This window comes from Eptesicus fuscus, chromosome 18, assembly GCF_027574615.1.
Source record: "Eptesicus fuscus isolate TK198812 chromosome 18, DD_ASM_mEF_20220401, whole genome shotgun sequence".
NCBI classification, from domain to species: domain Eukaryota; kingdom Metazoa; phylum Chordata; class Mammalia; order Chiroptera; family Vespertilionidae; genus Eptesicus; species Eptesicus fuscus.
In genome coordinates this window covers 1,719,557-1,735,249 of record NC_072490.1, presented here as the reverse complement: position 1 = coordinate 1,735,249, position 15,693 = coordinate 1,719,557, and the positions used below count along the sequence as shown (strand labels likewise).

Sequence of the window (15,693 nt, the reverse complement as noted above, 5' to 3'; positions counted from 1 at the left end):
GCCGCCTGGACCCTGCCCCGCGGGAGGAGCTCGCCGCCGAGCCCCAGGGCCCACGGCCGCCCGGGCCACCCTCCACGCCTCCCGCACCGGGGGGCCCGCCCAGATGCCCCCGAGGACGTCCCGGCTCCCGGCTACCTGCTCCCCCGCTTCCCTCTGCGGACGGGCGGGGAGTCCTCCCTGGGCTCGGCTGTCCGGGTGTGGGCCCGTCTTACAGCTGCGGCCGATAAGCCAGCCAAAGGGGCGGCGGCTTTGGGGCCGGGCAGGGAACATTCCCCCTTTCCAGGGGGCACGGGCCCAGGAAGGTTCCAGACCACTTCGGGGGGCTGCAGCCCAGGCCTCTGGCGGCACCCACTTCCCTTCAGAGCAGCCTGGCTGCAGGGGGACTCCGCCCCCTCCCCGGGCACCTCAAGAGTCCCCTACACCTGCCCACTGCATAGCCTCCTAGGGGCCAGCAGTGCAGGGAGGGCCCTCGCCCCTCGAGGGCCCAGGGGGCCTGGCCCCACCCCTATTCCTGTAACTGGGTCTCAGGTCAGGCCCCAGCAGGCCTGGAGCAGGGGTGTGGAGCCAGAGCCGCCCAATCCTGGAGGGACAGGTTTCACAATGTCCCGGATGGGGCTGCGATGGGTCACAGTGCAGCCTCCAGCTGGGAGGATGGGGTGGCTGCCGCTGCTGCTGCTGCTGCTGCAGTGCCCGTGGGCTCCTGGTGAGTGTGCTCTGCCCCCCCAGCCCCCCCAGCCCCATCTGCCTTCGGGTCGAGGTCAGCCCCAGGCCCATCCTGCCGTTCAAGCCAGGAGCTCACTTTCCCACTGAGCACCGAGCACTGAGCGACTTTGGCTTCTGTCAAGACGGGCGGCCCCGGGAATACGGTACACACCGCCTAGTCTAGCTGGCAGACTGTCTGCTGGGCATCGAGGCGGTGCTGGGACGGCCCAGAGGCACGCATGCGGGCAGTCGTCCCTCCCCGGCCTGGTCTACCCTAGCACACGCCCTGGTGCTGGTGAGAGACCAGCCTTGGAGTCCGAACGCCGAGCTAGCGTGGCTGCGCCCCTGCCTGGCCAGCGGGACAGCTCTGGGCCTGGCATCCTCAGCTGAGAGATGAGACGAGACAACTTCCATCGGGCAGACACCGCGCCCCACGGCTCTCATGGAGTGCATGTTTCAGATCTGGCCTGGTGCCTTGCCCACGAAACACGGATACAGGTGCTAACTCCCATGTCTGGGGCCTGCTTCTCCCGCCCTGGACTGGGGTCTGACCCTTGAATGTGTCCACAGAGTCCGTCCCCGAGCCTGGAGCTTGTCGTTAACCCTCACCAGAGGATATTTTTTCCATTGCTTTTCAGAGAGAGTGGGAGGGAGGGAAGGAGGGGGAGAGAGAGAAACAGGAGCCTTGACCAGGGGGTGGGGAGCGAACCCAAAACTCATGTACGTGCCCTTGACCGGGAATTGAACCCGCAACCCTTTCGTGCGCAGGCGGACGCTCTAACCACTGAGCGCGTGGGCCAGGGCGAACCTCGTGGCTCGGATTCCCTGAGTGAACACAGCGTGGCTGTGTCGATATGACGACTGACACGCACACCCCCCTGCAGGGCAGCGCTCGCCGTTAAACGACTTCCAGGTGCTCCGGGGCACGGAGCTGCGGCACCTGCTGCACGCGGCTGGGCCCGGGCCTTGGCAGGAGGACGTGGCAGACGCCGAGGAGTGTGCGGGGCGCTGCGAGCGCCTGCTGGACTGCAGGTGCGTGGCGAGGGGCCTAGATAAGACCGAGGCAGCAGAGCCTGGGCCCCTGTAACCCTGTGCCTCCTCCCAGGGCCTTCCACCACAACATGAGCAGCCAGGGCTGCCAGCTGCTGCCCTGGACCCAGGACTCGCCCCACACCTGGCTGCAGCGCTCAGGGCGCTGCGATCTCTTCCAGAAGAAAGGTGAGGGCTGAGGAGAAGGGTGGCCCGGGACAGGGGTGCTGGGCCTCAGGCCTTGTGGACGTGGGTCTATCTCTCCCAGACTACGTGCGGACCTGTATCATGGACAATGGGGTCAAGTACCGGGGCACCAAGGCCATCACCAGGAGTGGCCTAACCTGCCAGCGCTGGAGCCACAGGCACCCCAATGACCACAAGTGAGCCAGACACCCCCTCTCTGTCCCTGCGGTGGGCACCGGTCCCCCCCCCCCCCCCCGCACGCACTATATCGCAGCTCTCTGCGCCCAGGTACATGCCCACACCCAAGAATGGCTTGGAGGAGAATTTCTGCCGCAACCCCGACGGGGACCCCAGAGGCCCCTGGTGCTACACGACAGACCCCGCTGTGCGCTTTCAGAGCTGCGGCATCAAGTCCTGCCGGGAGGGTAGGCGAATCCGGATCGAGCCTGGGGGCGAGGACCAGCCCCCACACCGTCCATAACCCACTGCCCTGTCTCCAGCCGCTTGCGTTTCGTGCAACGGTGAGGATTACCGCGGCGCCGTGGACCGCACCGAGTCCGGCCGCGAGTGTCAGCGCTGGGACCTGCAGCGCCCGCACCCGCACCGCTTTGAGCCGAGCAAGTACGCGCGGGCGGGGGGCCCCAAGGGGCCAGGCTAGTGCGGGGCTGGGGACTCCAGGGGCGGGCCCGAAGGCAGGCAGTAGGGCGGGGCCAGGCCCTGCCCGAGTCCCAGGGTCCTGTTCACGCCCGGCCGTGGCCCCCAGGTTCCCTGACAAAGACCTGGACGACAACTACTGCCGCAACCCCGACGGCTCGGAGCGGCCCTGGTGCTACACCACCGACCCGCAGGTGGAGCGAGAGTTCTGCGACATCCCCCGCTGCGGTAGGACCGGCCCGCCCGCCGGGGAAGGTGGGGGCGTGGCCTCGCTGGGGAAGGGGCGGGGCCGGGACCTGGGAATTGGGGGCGTGGCCTCGCTGGGGAAGGGGAGGGGCCGGGCACCTGGGAATTGGGGCGTGGCCTCGCTGGGAAAGGGGCGGGGCTGGGCACCTGGGAATTGAGGCGTGGCCTCGCTGGGGAAGGGGCGGGGCGTGATCTGGCAGGGGACCCGCGGAAGTGGGGCTCGGCCTCAGCCCTAGCCTGGGTCTCAGTTCTGACTCGAGTTCCGACCGGCTTCGGTTCGTCCAAGGTCCCGAGGCGCAGCCGCGTCCAGAAGGTGCGACGCACAGTTGCTTCCGCGGGAAGGGCGAGGGCTACCGGGGCACGGCCAACACCACCGCCGCGGGCGTGCCCTGCCAGCGCTGGGACGCACAGAGCCCGCATCAGCACCGCTTCGCGCCCGAGAAATACGCGTGCAAGTGAGCGGGCGGGCGACCGTCGCTGGGGCGGCTCCGGGGCGGTGTCGGGGGCGTGGCTCCAGCCGAGGTGCGCTGAGCGGAGCCGCTCCCCAGGGACCTCAGGGAGAACTTCTGCCGAAACCCCGACGGCTCGGAGGCGCCCTGGTGCTTCACCACGCGGCCTGGCATGCGGATGGCCTTCTGCTACCAGATCCGGCGCTGCACCGACGACGTGCGCCCCGAGGGTAAGGCCGCAGCTGGGGCTGGAGGCGCCCGGCCGCAGGGCTCGGCCAGCACCGGCTGACCAGCCCCCCTGCCGCCCAGACTGTTACTATGGCACCGGGGAGCAGTACCGCGGCTCGGTCAGCAAGACGCGGAAGGGCGTCCCGTGCCAGCTCTGGTCCGCGGACGCGCCGCACAAGTCGCTGTGAGTTGGTTGGCACATCCGGCCCGAACTCAAACTGGAGCCAGTCGGGGAGTCGGGGTCCTGCTCTGAATCTGCTCCCCCTCCCGCCCAGGTTCACTCCTTCCTCCGCCCCCCACGCGCATCTGGAGGAGAACTTCTGCAGGAACCCGGACGGGGACAGCCACGGGCCCTGGTGCCACACCACGGACGCGCGGACTCCCTTCGACTACTGTGCGCTGAGGCGCTGCGGTGAGCTCCGGCGACCTCCCCTGCCCCTAACCCCATCCCACCTCCCAGCCCCCACAGCCTAAGGCTGGCTTTCTAACGGGCAAACATCCCCTTTCAGATGAGGACCAACCACCGTCCATCCTAGATCCCCCAGGTACAGACGAACCAGGCGTGGGTGGGGGTGCCCGGCCGGTGCCTCCCACCTGCCCGCAGCAGGAGTCCCATCGGGCCCATCCCGCCCCCAGACCAGGTGCTGTTTGAGAAGTGTGGCAAGAGGGAGCCCCGCCAGGACCGGGACCCCTCCAGGCTGCGTGTGGTGGGGGGTCAGCCTGGGAGCTCCCCCTGGACAGTCAGCCTGCGCAACCGGTGAGGCTCACCTCCTCTCCCCCCACCCCCTGCCCAGGGGCCGAGGCCGTCCTGTTTGTGCCCCGGAGGGTGGGAACCTGTCCCGGCTCCAGAGGTTCTAGCTGAGAGGTGGCAGGTCCAGCCCGTGTGCCAGGCCTCACTGTTCCCCGTTCTGACCCTCATCCTCCAGGCATGGCCAGCACTTCTGTGGGGGCTCCCTGGTGAAGGAGCAGTGGGTGCTGACTTCCCAGCAGTGCTTCTCCTCCTGGTGAGCCTCCCTGGGTTTGGGGACCCACCCAGTCCCATCACCCTGCCTCATCTTCCCCCTAGCCACCTTCCCCAGGCCAGCCAACAGGTGGGCCTCGGGCAGCGATGAGTCCTGACTGAGCAGCTTGTCTCCCAGCCACGAGCCTCTCGTGGGCTATGAGGTGTGGCTGGGCACCATGTTCCAGAACCCGCAGCCCCAGGAGCCAGGCCTGCAGCGGGTTCCAGTGGCCAAAATGGTGTGCGGGCCCTCGGACTCCCAGCTGCTGCTGCTCAAGCTGGAGAGGTGTGTGCCGGGCCTGGGGCAGTGAGGCGGGGCCGGCCCCTCGGCCTCGGGCCCTGAGCGCCCTCATTTCTGCCAAAGACCCGTAGCCCTGAACCAGCGCGTGGCCCTGATCTGCCTGCCCCCCGAGCAGTACGTGGTGCCTCCGGGGACCAAGTGTGAGATTGCAGGCTGGGGCGAGACCAGAGGTGAGACGAGGTGCCGGGCGGACCGCTCGGGCCGAAGGCCAGCCCTGGGTCCTCCCCCAAGGCCTGCCTTCCTCCCATCCCGTCGCTGTAGGCACAGGGAACAACTCGGTCCTCAACGTGGCTCTGCTGAACGTCATCTCCAACCAGGAGTGCAACGTCAAGTACCGCGGGCGCGTCCAGGAGCGCGAGATGTGCACCAGGGCGCTGCTGGCCCCCGTGGGCGCCTGTGAGGTGGGTGCGGCCCCGCCAGCGGGAGGGCGTGGGAACAGCCTGGACTAGTTCTCCTCCGGGGCCCAGTCCCTGCCTCGGCACAGGCCCCTCACCCGGTCTCCCACCCGCCAGGGCGACTACGGGGGCCCGCTCGCCTGCTTCACCCACGACTGCTGGGTCCTGGAGGGGATCATAATCCCCAACCGCGTGTGCGCACGGCCCGGCTGGCCGGCCGTCTTCATGCGCGTCTCTGTGTTTGTGGACTGGATCGACAAGGTCATGCGGCTGGGCTAGGCCCGGCCTCGATGCCCGCCCTGAGCGGGGAGGGACGGAGCTTCCTGTCGGACATAAAGCCACCTTTCCTCCTCACGCCGGGCGGTGCTTTAGTCTCTGCTTCCAGGGAATGAACTGGCAACTCCCCGCTCGGGCCTGGGGGCTCGGCCCTGCACACCCTGGGTGGGCGAGCTGCCCTTCGGGCCACCCCAGCCTGCGGGTGCTGTGGGAGGGCAGGACCTCCCAGGCCCCCGCCTAAGGGTGGTGTAGGCAGTTGCTAACCGAAGGGGCTGCAGCAGAGGGAGCTGGCCTGGGGGAGCCCCGTGGCCAGGACAGCAACGGGTGAATCCCTCACGGCCCCTCCCCTCTCACACGGAGGTAGATGAGGTCCCCATGGCTGAGGTCTCTGAACCGAGGGCGGGGCTGGGCACAGAGGACCCGCACGAACCAGACTCCTCATTTATTGTGACCAGACAGCCCGCGCTCTCGCTCACCCCTCCAGGGTCCAGGGCCCAGGAGCCTCCCAGAGCCAAGGGCGCCCCCACCGGCTGGCGCGGAGGCGGGCCTTCAGCTGCCCAAGTGCATGCGCAGCCAGAGCACGGCGTTCATGAAGCTGTCCGACTCCACCTCCACCTCGGACAGGGCGTGGGTGCTCTGGGGGTACAGCAGGAGCCTGTGGGGGGCGGGCAGCAGTGTTTGAAGGTGGGGGGGTCCCCCCCACCCGCCAGCTTCCAGGGCCGCCCTGCACTCACCGCACAGGCACGTTGCGGGTCTTGAGGGCGCGGTAATACTCGATGCCCTGCTTGAAGGGCACCCGCCGGTCCTTCTGGCCCAGCATCAGCAGCAGCGGCGTCTTCACCTGGGGGTGCGGGTGAGGGTGAGCAGGCCCCGGCTCTGCATGGATGGCAGCACACGGGGCGGGGGGGGGGGCGCTGTGTACCTGAGGGGAGTACTTGAGGGGCGACTTGTCGAGCATCTCCGCCCACATGCTGAGGTCCGGCAGGCGGTCGCTGCTGTAGGAGAAGCCCGCCTCCACCACGCACCTGCGGGAGACCGAGCCCTGCAGCTCGTGGGCGGGCTCCGGGGGACGGGCTGCACTGGGCGAGGGCGGGGAGGGGCGCTCACCAGTCGGGGATGTCCGTGGAGCCCCACATGGAGGCGATGTTGATCACCGGGTTCCGGGCCACACAGGCGCTGTACGTCTCTGGGTACTGGCCAATCAGGTGGCAGGAGAGGAAGCCGCCGTGGGAACCGCCCATCAGGGCCACTCGGTCTTTGTCAAAGTGCTCCTCCTGCAGCACCTGCTCCACGGCAAACTACAGGGCGGGCAGAGTGCACCTCAGCCAGCTGCCGGGGGGCACCCCCAGCCTCCGCGCCCGCCAGTCTGAGGAGTCGGAGCCCAGCCCTGCTACCTGGACGTCCTTCACGTCTTGGTGGCCCACGTTGCCGGGGAGGGAGAGGATGCTGTCCTGGCCGAAGCCCGTGGAGCCACGGTAGTTCACTGGAGGCCAGGAAGGGACCAGACGGTGGTCAGTGACATTCCAGCCCCCTGGACACTGCACCCGGCCGGGGCCAGCTGCACAGGCTGTCGGGGGGAGGGGCCGGGGGAGGCGAGGCTGCTGCCGGGTGAGCACTCCCTTCCCTGGGAGGCCCCAGGGCGTCTCCTACCACGTGGCCATGGAGCCAGGGCCCGGCCCGGCCCAGCAGTTCCTGGTGGTAGTTACCAGGTCCGGGCTACAGAGCTGCCCAGGGACTAGGGTGGTACCTGTGGTGCTTGTACAAACGCCCGCCCGTCCCCCACAGCCCTGCGAGCTGCGGGCTGTCACTCACCCAGCAGCACCGCAAAGCCCATCTTGCAGAGCATGGCTGGGAACAGCATCCAGGCGGTGACGAAGGATGAGTGGGGCCCCCCTGCGGGCGGGGAGCAGAGGGTGAGGAGCAGCCAGGAGGGGTGGTGGGCGGGCGGGGGCTCTCAGGCCAGGTGCCTACCGTGGGGCATGACCACCATGGGCACTTGGGTCTTATCCGGAGGGTTGCTGGGCTGCAGGAGGATTGCTTCAAAGTCAAGGCCAGCTGCGGGGAGAGGCGGTGGTCAGCAGGGCCACCGGGGCTGCCCCGGCCAAGGCCGCGCTGCAGCGGCAGCTCTGGGGCTGACCTCCAGATCAGGCCTGGCCACGGCACCCCACGGCCACACGGACCCAGGAGCCCCACTCCGCCAGGGCCGCATTCGGGGGAGGCGTGGTCACAGGCCTCGCATAGGCCTTTGTGCCTTGGTTTCCCCACCGCAGGCGACCTGGCCTGGGGATTCCACGCTGATGCCCAGAGCAGGTGCCCAGACGCCTGGACACCATCCGCCCAGGACTGTCCGGAGGGGAAGAACCCTCTCGGAGAGAACCCCCCCGAAGCCGGAGGCAGGAAAGGGGCGGACACTGTGCCGGGAGCTGGGGAGGGCCGCGCCCCGGGCTCACCAAACTGCACGTTCTCCTGCTCCGGGGGCGGCTGCAGCACCCGGACGCCCCAGGAGATGTCGGGAATGGGCTCGGCCTCCTCCAGGGACACCCACACCACTGACCGCTCCTTCCCCGCGGGAGGCAGGAACCCCACTTTCTGCCAAGGGGAAAGGGGTGTCACGGGGCCTGGCGGCCTCTGCCCAGGGGGGAGGTGGGCAGCTTTCTCAACGCTGAGCCTCCTGCCCCTCCAGTGGGCGTGGCACACCCCCCTCCGCGGCTTAGAGGCGCCGTCTCGTCTCCCTGCGCTCTGTTCAGCCAGAGGCCGGGGTGCGGCCCCAGGAACCTGTGTGCAGGGCAGACCCCAGCCTGGCAGTTTGCGGACCACGCTGGGGGCCCACCTGGCCTCCCACCTGCTGGCCAGCAGACTCGGGCCAGTGCTGACCCCGGAGCTCTGCCTGCACAGACCCTCCTGCCGGGGCCACCGGCACTCACCAGGCTCGGGGGCAGGCTGGGCGTGGAGAACTGCGCCACCATGAGGTCCCGGTCCATCGTGAGCAGCTTCCAGCTCCCTCCTAACCCCCCTGGGGAAGGCAGCGGCCGCTCAGCACCTGCAGGGCCACCTTCCCACCCCCTCCCTGCGGAGCCGGTCCCTGGTCGGAGGCGCGACAGCCAGGTGCCTTCCTGCCCTGAGGAGCGAAGGGATGCCGCTCGGGACCATCCCGGACCCCGCAGTGCACACGGCCCTGGGTGAGCCTCCTGCTCAGTCTGCTGCTGATTATCGGACACCGGCTGTGCCCGGGGACTGCCAGACCTGGGGACACCCGGACCCCACGCCACGCCCGTCCCCACTCTATGGCGGCAGCCAGGCCGGGGCAGGGGGCCAGTGCGGGGTGGGGGTGGGGGTGGGGGAGGGGAGATCCTGGCAGTGGGGTCCGAGGAGGTTCCTGAGCAGGGCCTTATGGTGAGGTGCAGCCGGGGCCGGGCCCTCAGTAGCTGGGAGGAGGAGTGTAGTCAGGGCAGGACCAGGGCAGGTCACCAGCTGGTTGGAGGAGGGAGGAGGGCGCCCACAGGGCTGCCCCGGGCCGGTGCCTGTGCCTGGGGCTGCGGAGGGCTGAGCAGCAGGTGGGGCCGCTCTAGGGCCGGGCAGGACACGGCGCGAGGGGAGCGGGGAGGCGGCTGTGGCTGGTCAGGGTCCTCGTGACACTGGCAGGAAAGGCTGCAGGACACGCGTGGCACAGGGCCGAGGGCCACCGCTGCCCCAGCGCAAGCCCAGCCCCCCGCCCCCCGGCCTGGCTGGCCCGCTCGGCCCCCCACTCACCAGCCGTCAGGGAGGTCACAGTGCCCACCTGGGTGTCCACAGCAAACAGGTCCTAACAGAAAGGAGCCACGGTGGCCTCCTGCCCCGGGTCCTGTGGGTCCCCCCCACCTCCTCTCCCCTTGGGACGCCTGAGCCAGGCCAGGGCTGAGCAACTCTGGTGACAGCTACTCGGTACAGGAGGGAGCGGCCTGAGGGACTGAGCTCAAACCCTAGCCCCGTCACAACGTGCCGAGTGCCCCTGGGCAGGGGCAGGGCTGCCTCTGAGCCCGCTCTAGCCAGAACGAGGACCACATGGCATCACACCCAACAGGGGCCCGGCACACTGGGTGTCCCCACCCAACCCCTGGGAGAAGGCCCCTGCCCCTCTATCGCTCCCCCTAGTGTTTAGGCCCCCGGTGCCAGCCCCCCATCCCTGGCGGATGCCTGGCGGAGGGGTGCAGCTGTGTGGCTGCTCCGGGGCACCACGGCCAAGGACGGCACCGGGGACCCCAGGGCAGCCAGAGCCTCAAGGACAAGGGAAGCCAGGACAGGGGCCGGCAGGGCCTCAGGGGCGGGCGAGGCCCGGTAGCCGGGTACAGCAGCCAGCGGGGAGCAGACGCGGGGCCCTGGGCCCAGGGGCCCTGGGTTGGTCACAGGCCGCCTCTCAGCGGTCAGGGCCCCTCACCTGCTGGCTGCGCTGAGCAGAGTCGAAAACCACTCGCCGGCTGTCCGCGGACCAGCACCCCGGCGGCAGGTGGCTGCAGTAGATGCCGGAGAAGCTCTCTGCGGAGACAGGAGTGCAGGGTGTGTGTGTGGGGGGGCAGGGGAGGGTCAGGCTGGCTGCTGGGGAGCACCCCTGACGCAGGAGGGCACCCCAGGCAATGAGCCCCCGAGGAGGGGGCAGAGGGCAGGGTCTCCGAAGGCCCAAGAGAGGCAGAGCTCAGGGGCTTCTGGGAACGGCGGGCTCCGGGGAAATGCCGGCTTCCCGGCGACCTGCTCCCACGGTGCCAGGGGAGAGGGCCTGGCACAGGGGCGGGAGGGACCCTGCTCTTCTTCACAACGTTACCGACTTCAGAGAGGAAGGGAGAGGGAGACATCAGGATGCGAGAGAAGCATGGACCGGCTGCCTCCCGCACACCTCACACTGGGGATCGAGCCCACAACCCGAGCCCGTGTGCCCCGACCCGGACTCAAACCGTGACCTCCTGGTTCCTGGGTCAACGCTCAACCCCTGAGCCAGCCGGCCGGGCGCTCCTGCTCTTTATCATGTCACCCTCACGTCATCGAGGCCCCAGGAAGGCAGGGTGACCACCCTCCACGGACGGAGACAGGGGAGCCGGGAGGTCAGGGCCAGGCACCCAGCTGCGTCCCTACAGCCAGGGGGGGAGGGAGGAAAGGCCGCCCTCCCCAACTCGGCGCCCGGACTGACGGGCGGCCTGAGAACGCACCACGCACGCCCTGGGGTAGCCCGGGGTCCCGAGAGACTGAGCACCGAGACTGACCGAGCCTGTCGGCCCAGAGCACCTCCCAGGCGCCTGCTGATCAGGGGCTGGGGCGGACAACGCGGCCCCAGTGCAGGTCCTGAGAGCCCAGAGGGAGCGGCGGCTCCAGGCGGACAAATCTAACCGGGAGCTGCGGCCGGGCTCGCGATCCTCCCCCCCACCCCCCGCCAGCGCGGCCGCTCGGACCCTGCGCTGGGCCAGCTGACCCCCTCTATCCGGACCCTGCCCGTGGCGCTGGCCCTGCTCCCTGTGGAGGCTGCCCGGGGGCTGGGCCCGCAGGGGGGACGGACGGAGGGAAACGCTGCAGGCTCCGCCGCCCGCCGCCACACGCCCCTTACCTCCCAGCTGCCGAGGGACCACGTCCACCACCACGGCGGTGACCCTGGTGTACCAGTCATACTGCGGGACACAGCGGTTAGGCGGTTAGGCCGGGCGGCGGTGCCCTCAGGCAGAGCTCCGGGGTCACCTGGGAAGGGGGCCCGGGAGGAGCCTCTGTGGCTCCTTCCTGCGAGCTGGGCCGACGTCTGCAGGGGCCTCCGACTCTCTCTCGGACCAGAGCTCTTCTTGGGCAAGAGCCGGTAACGAAGCCGCTGGCAGAGCCGCCCCGTGCCACTGAGGCAGGAGGGCACCGGCACGCGGAGCACGCCCTCACGGCGCCGAGTCTCCACAGCGCACAGCCCTCCGTGCCAGCAGCACTGGCAGCCCAGGCCCCGCCCCAGAGGACGGGCAGGGCTCACACCACCCTCCACCCGGGACAGGAGGCCCATGAGGGGCCCGGGGAGCAGTGACGTCAGCTCTCCCCCCTCCCATCCTCTGCGCACCGGCCCCGGCCCCGCCCCCGCCCACTCACCAGGCACAGCTGGCTGCACTGGTGATGGGGGGCCAGAGACGGGTACTGCAGGTAGACGATGCGGCACTGGTCCGGGCTCAGCCGGGGGGAGGAGACAGCCAGGGAGTCGTCCGACAGGAGCTCTGGGCCAGACGGAAGCGGGACATCACGCGGGCTGGCCGGCCCGGGCGGGTCAGGACAGCTCGGGGGCCCAGCACTTACCGCACTTCCCCCCGGTGAGATCCACATAGTACAGGGCTGACCTGAAACCAGCAGACACTCGCGTCACGGCCGGCCTGAGCCACACGCCCCGCCCCGCCCGCCCGCTGCCTCACCTGCGGTTGGTGCAGAAGCGGACGCCCAGCCGGAAGGGCTCGTGCCGCCATCCCACGAACACCACGCCCGTGTCTCCGGGGGCCCAGAAGGCCTGTGGACAAGACCCGGGGAAGGGGGGGCAGGGTGAGCTCAGGCCGGGCCGGGGCCCCGAAGCTGTGGGCGGAGTCGGCTCACCTGTCCGGGGGACACGCTCTCGGGGACGCCCTCAAGCACAGAGATGTTGCCGCTCTCGACGTCCAGCACGCAGAGCACCGGGGTGCTTTTGGAAACCATGCTTTCTCCCCAGTCCTCGTAGAACACAAACTGGTCCCCCTGAGGACACGAGACGCTCAGCACCCAGCCTCCTCGCCAGGGCCAGCCCGGCCCCCCGGAAGCCAGGGCCTCCGGGTCTGCGAGGCGCGGGGCGGGCAGGGTGCGCACGGAGCCCGGCGCCGCCCCGCGGGCCTTCCCGGACTGGCACGGCCCGGAGCACCTTGACGGCCTGCTCTGGCTTCTTGGGCCCGGCCGCCTCGTCATCACTGACGTCCAGGGCTTTGGTCTGAAAGAAGGACTCGGTCTTGGGGCGCTTCTTCTCTGCCACGTACACCAAGTGTGTCTCCGAGTGCGACCAGGACAGGCAGCCAAAGCAGTCTGGGTGAGAGGGCCGGTCAGGGGGGGCCCCGGGCGACGGCCGCCCCTCTGCCCACCCTGCCCGTCACCGCCGGCGCCTCACCGTCCTCGTACACCGGCCCGTGCTTCTCCAGCGCCGTCAGGTTGAAGCTCTTGAGCTTCCGGTTCTTCTCCCAGACCTGGGGACATCGGGCGTCAGGCTGCCTGCGCCCCAGCAGAGCCTGGTGCCCAGGCTGAGCCCCACTGCCCGCCCCCTGGTCCCCGGCCACGGCTGCCCTGCGCCCACCTCCAGGAACTGCTTCTCCTCCCCGGGGCCGGCGCTCCCCGCCTTGCGCAGCACGGCCTTCATGGCGCCCGAGGGAGACTCCCTGCTCAGCAGCCTGAGGAAGACACGGGGGCAGGCCAGGGTCACCTCCCACCCAGCATGGCCCACACCCACCTGGCAGTCCTGGCCCCACCGTGGCCCCTGGCCGGGCCTCTCCGCGGGGCACGGGCTCCATTCTCCCCGGCCTCCCCGAGCCTCCGCGGGCTCCACTCCAGGCCCAAGTCTGGGGCCAACGCCAGTCTTATCAGGCCCCGGCAGGAGGCAGGAGCCCCCAGGGGCACAGCCTGGCCGCGGGCCTCCCGCTGGGCCCTGCCACACACTTACTCCCCCCGGGTCTCCACGCTGCTGCCCGCGGGCCCTGCAAACACCACCGAGTCCCCGTCGTGGAACACCAGGTACTGGCGGCAGAAGCGGATGTTCTCCATGCGCTCCAGGTCCCTCTGGGTCCACTCTGCAGGAGAGGCCGCTGCTCAGGCCACTGCTCAGGCCGCCCCGCGCGGGCTCCGGCCTCCGCCCTCCGCCCTCCGCCCAGGAGGCCCGCGCCCCGCACCTGCCGCCAGGCCCTCAGGTGCAGGGCGGGCACCCGGCGCCGCAGCTCAGGCCCAGCCTCCTGGCGATACCCCCGCGGCGCCCTGCTCCAGGCCCCCCGCCGGCACCAGGCCGGCCCACGCCGCACGCTCAGCTCAGCACCAGGAGCGCGTCCAGAACGCCGCGTGCGCGGTGCACCCTCAGCCCCACGCCCTCGGACCCCGGCTTCCTCCGCACACGTGGGCGCTGTCCGGCAGCCTGCCCTGCACCCGCACTGTCCCCGCACCCGTTCCCCTCCACACCCACCGGTGTGCACCGTCCGGTAGCGGCCCCCGTACTGCGTGGTGACCTCGGGGCCCAGGCAGGCGGCGCTCAGCGCGGGCTGGCGGCTCAGGGCCCGGTACAGCGCCGCCGCCTCCGCGGGCTCGCTCAGCAGCACCTGCGCAGGGGACACACCAGGGTCAGGCCCGGCCCGCGCCGCAGGGGCCGCGCGAACCGCGGGCCGAGCCCTCACCTGCCGCTCCATGACTGCCGTCGCCGCCGGGGCGGGGCGGGGCGGGGCGGATGGCGCCCGGAAGTGAGGCTCGGGGGGCGGAGCCCGGACGAGCCCCCGAACTTCGCGCAGCCCGGCCTCCCGGAGGAGGGGCGGGACCTCCGGCGAGTGGGCGGGACCGTTGGCGGAGGGGTGTGGCCTCGAGGGTAAGGGGCGGGGCCCCCGATGAAGAGCAGGGGACCCGCGGGGGCGTCCCGGGCGGGACCGCGAGGAGAGGAGCGGCTTTTGGGGTCGCGCAGGGCTGGCGAGAGGCGGAGGAGAGGCGTAGGGTCCCCAGGAGAGGGGGCGGCCGGTGGGAGCCACGCAGGAGGGTGGGCAGGCCGGGCGGGGCCCGGGGGGACAGGGCCCCAGGGAGACGGGGGAGGCGGGGGCCGGCCAGGCTGTGCGGGGAGAGGCCACGCCGGGCGGGCGGCCGGGGAGGGGCGGGTCACCGGACGGGGTGCGAGCGCCGGCCCCGCGGGAACCCCGCCGCCCCGGGCTCTGGGCCCCGCCGGTGCCCTGCGGGCAGACCTTCCCGCACCGCGCCCGGCCTCCCTGGGCGGGGCTCGCGGAGCGCTGGGGTGCGGGCGAAGGGCGGGCTGCTGAGCCCTCGGGGCGTCGCCTGGGTTATCGGCCACCAGGCGCACCCCGCGCGCTATCGGCCCCTTCAGCCCTCCGCCGCCCCCTCCGTGGCGCCTGGTGGACCCTGAGCGGTGGCCTCGGCCCGCCTCCCGCCGCCGGCCCCGCTCTGGGCGCAGAGGACCCGGTGGGTCCAGCTCCACCGGAGCCAGAGCTGCCGTGGCCGCGGTCCGCCGCCTTCCCCATCGGCCTCATCAGCCCCTTGGGGAAGAGCCCTCCGGTCCCGAGGCCGCTCTGGCTGAGCGCACCCCCTGAGAGCGAGCGGGAGCGGCCGGTGGGCGGGAGGGTGGGGCTGGGACGTTCCTCTCCGCGGTGTTTGTACAGGAAAGCGGGGACACGGTGCCGCCTTCGGGGCTGTGCAGTGGACCCGCTAGAAACGCCCGAGGCTGGGGGCCACCCCAAGTACGGGTGAACCTGCAAAAATAAGTGGGAGGAGCTGACCTTCCAACTTCCGTGTAAAATGAAGAGTCCCAGCCGGTTTGGCTCCGGGGATAGGGCATCAGCCTGCGGACTGAAGGGTCCTGGGTTCGATTCCAGTCGGGGCACATGCCCGGGTTACGGGCTCGATCCCCAATAGGAGCCAATCAGTGGTTCTCTCTCATCATTAATGTTTCCGTCTCTCCCTCCCCCTTCCTCTCTGACATCAATAAATATATATTTTTAAAGAATAAAATAGCCCTAACCGGTTTGGCTCAGTGGATAGAGCGTCGGCCTGCGGACTGAGAGGTCCTGGGTTCGATTCCGGTCAAGGGGCATGTACCTTGGTTGCGGGCACATCCCCAGTAGGGGGTGTGCAGGAGGCAGCTGATCGATGTTTCTCTCCCGTCGATGTTTCTGACTCTCTATCTCTCTCTCTCTCTGTAAAAAATCATTAAAAATATATTTTAAAAAAAAGAATAAAATAAAATGAAAAAGAATAGAAAAATACAAACAAGAAGGACATGCATCAAGGTTCTAACTCGGGGAGAGGGGGAGAAGGCCAGAGGCAAGGCTGAGCCTCTGTCTGTTGATCTGTGCTTTTAGTTACCCAGCAACGCTGGGCTCCTTTAGGAAGGTTAGCGGGTCCCTCTGGGCAGGACTGAGGTCTGGCAGCCCCTGCATTTGGGGGCGGGAGCGGACACAGCCAGGCAGGCGGGCGTAGGACTTGTTGGCGGCACCAGGGGGCAGCACCCGCCCGCCCGGCTCCCTGGGGCCAGAG

At 69.9% G+C, this 15,693-nt stretch overlaps 2 protein-coding genes across 3 annotated transcripts; one reads left to right on the top strand and one right to left on the bottom strand.

The window, feature by feature from the left end:
- The first annotated feature begins 126 nt into the window (after positions 1–126).
- MST1 (macrophage stimulating 1) lies at positions 127–5,532 on the top strand. 2 transcript variants are annotated; one of them, XM_054708048.1, is made up of 18 exons: positions 127–703; positions 1,587–1,734; positions 1,808–1,920; positions 2,000–2,114; positions 2,206–2,342; positions 2,418–2,534; positions 2,681–2,812; positions 3,104–3,272; positions 3,366–3,496; positions 3,576–3,678; positions 3,770–3,906; positions 4,004–4,039; positions 4,131–4,251; positions 4,421–4,498; positions 4,634–4,780; positions 4,859–4,965; positions 5,057–5,196; positions 5,308–5,532. In XM_054708048.1, exons 1-18 carry the CDS (start codon positions 601–603, stop codon positions 5,467–5,469), a joined length of 2,196 nt encoding a protein of 731 aa, XP_054564023.1. In that variant the 5' UTR covers positions 127–600; the 3' UTR covers positions 5,470–5,532. The 2 variants fall into 2 exon arrangements, with proteins under 2 accessions (XP_054564023.1, XP_008153797.3); XM_008155575.3 differs by having other exon boundaries at positions 2,418–2,538; positions 2,681–2,799.
- Positions 5,533–5,893: 361 nt separating this feature from the next.
- On the bottom strand, positions 5,894–13,908 carry APEH (acylaminoacyl-peptide hydrolase). The gene is made up of 22 exons (XM_008155582.3): positions 13,839–13,908; positions 13,631–13,763; positions 13,121–13,247; positions 12,758–12,851; positions 12,575–12,650; positions 12,335–12,492; positions 12,037–12,174; positions 11,862–11,953; positions 11,749–11,789; positions 11,548–11,669; positions 11,036–11,096; positions 9,881–9,978; positions 9,217–9,268; positions 8,391–8,479; positions 7,917–8,055; positions 7,438–7,521; positions 7,279–7,359; positions 6,861–6,949; positions 6,574–6,764; positions 6,389–6,491; positions 6,201–6,307; positions 5,894–6,121 (listed from the first exon to the last, which is right to left on the bottom strand). Exons 1-22 carry the CDS (start codon positions 13,848–13,850, stop codon positions 6,016–6,018), a joined length of 2,193 nt encoding a protein of 730 aa, XP_008153804.1. The 5' UTR covers positions 13,851–13,908; the 3' UTR covers positions 5,894–6,015.
- Between the last annotated feature and the right edge of the window lie 1,785 nt (positions 13,909–15,693).

Bases quoted from the DNA above. Each gene is read 5' to 3' on its own strand.
- APEH (XM_008155582.3), bottom strand. The intron at 12,493-12,574 runs GTGAGGCGCCGG...CCTCTCACCCAG, and splicing joins CGGGCCGGTGTACGAGGACG to ACTGCTTTGGCTGCCTGTCC. The intron at 8,480-9,216 runs GTGAGTGGGGGG...TGCCTTCCCCAG, and splicing joins TGTGACCTCCCTGACGGCTG to GGGGGTTAGGAGGGAGCTGG.
- MST1 (XM_054708048.1), top strand. From the start codon at position 601: ATGTCCCGGATGGGGCTGCGATGGGTCACAGTGCAGCCTCCAGCTGGG. The intron at 1,921-1,999 runs GTGAGGGCTGAG...TATCTCTCCCAG, and splicing joins CGATCTCTTCCAGAAGAAAG to ACTACGTGCGGACCTGTATC. The intron at 4,252-4,420 runs GTGAGGCTCACC...CTCATCCTCCAG, and splicing joins ACAGTCAGCCTGCGCAACCG to GCATGGCCAGCACTTCTGTG.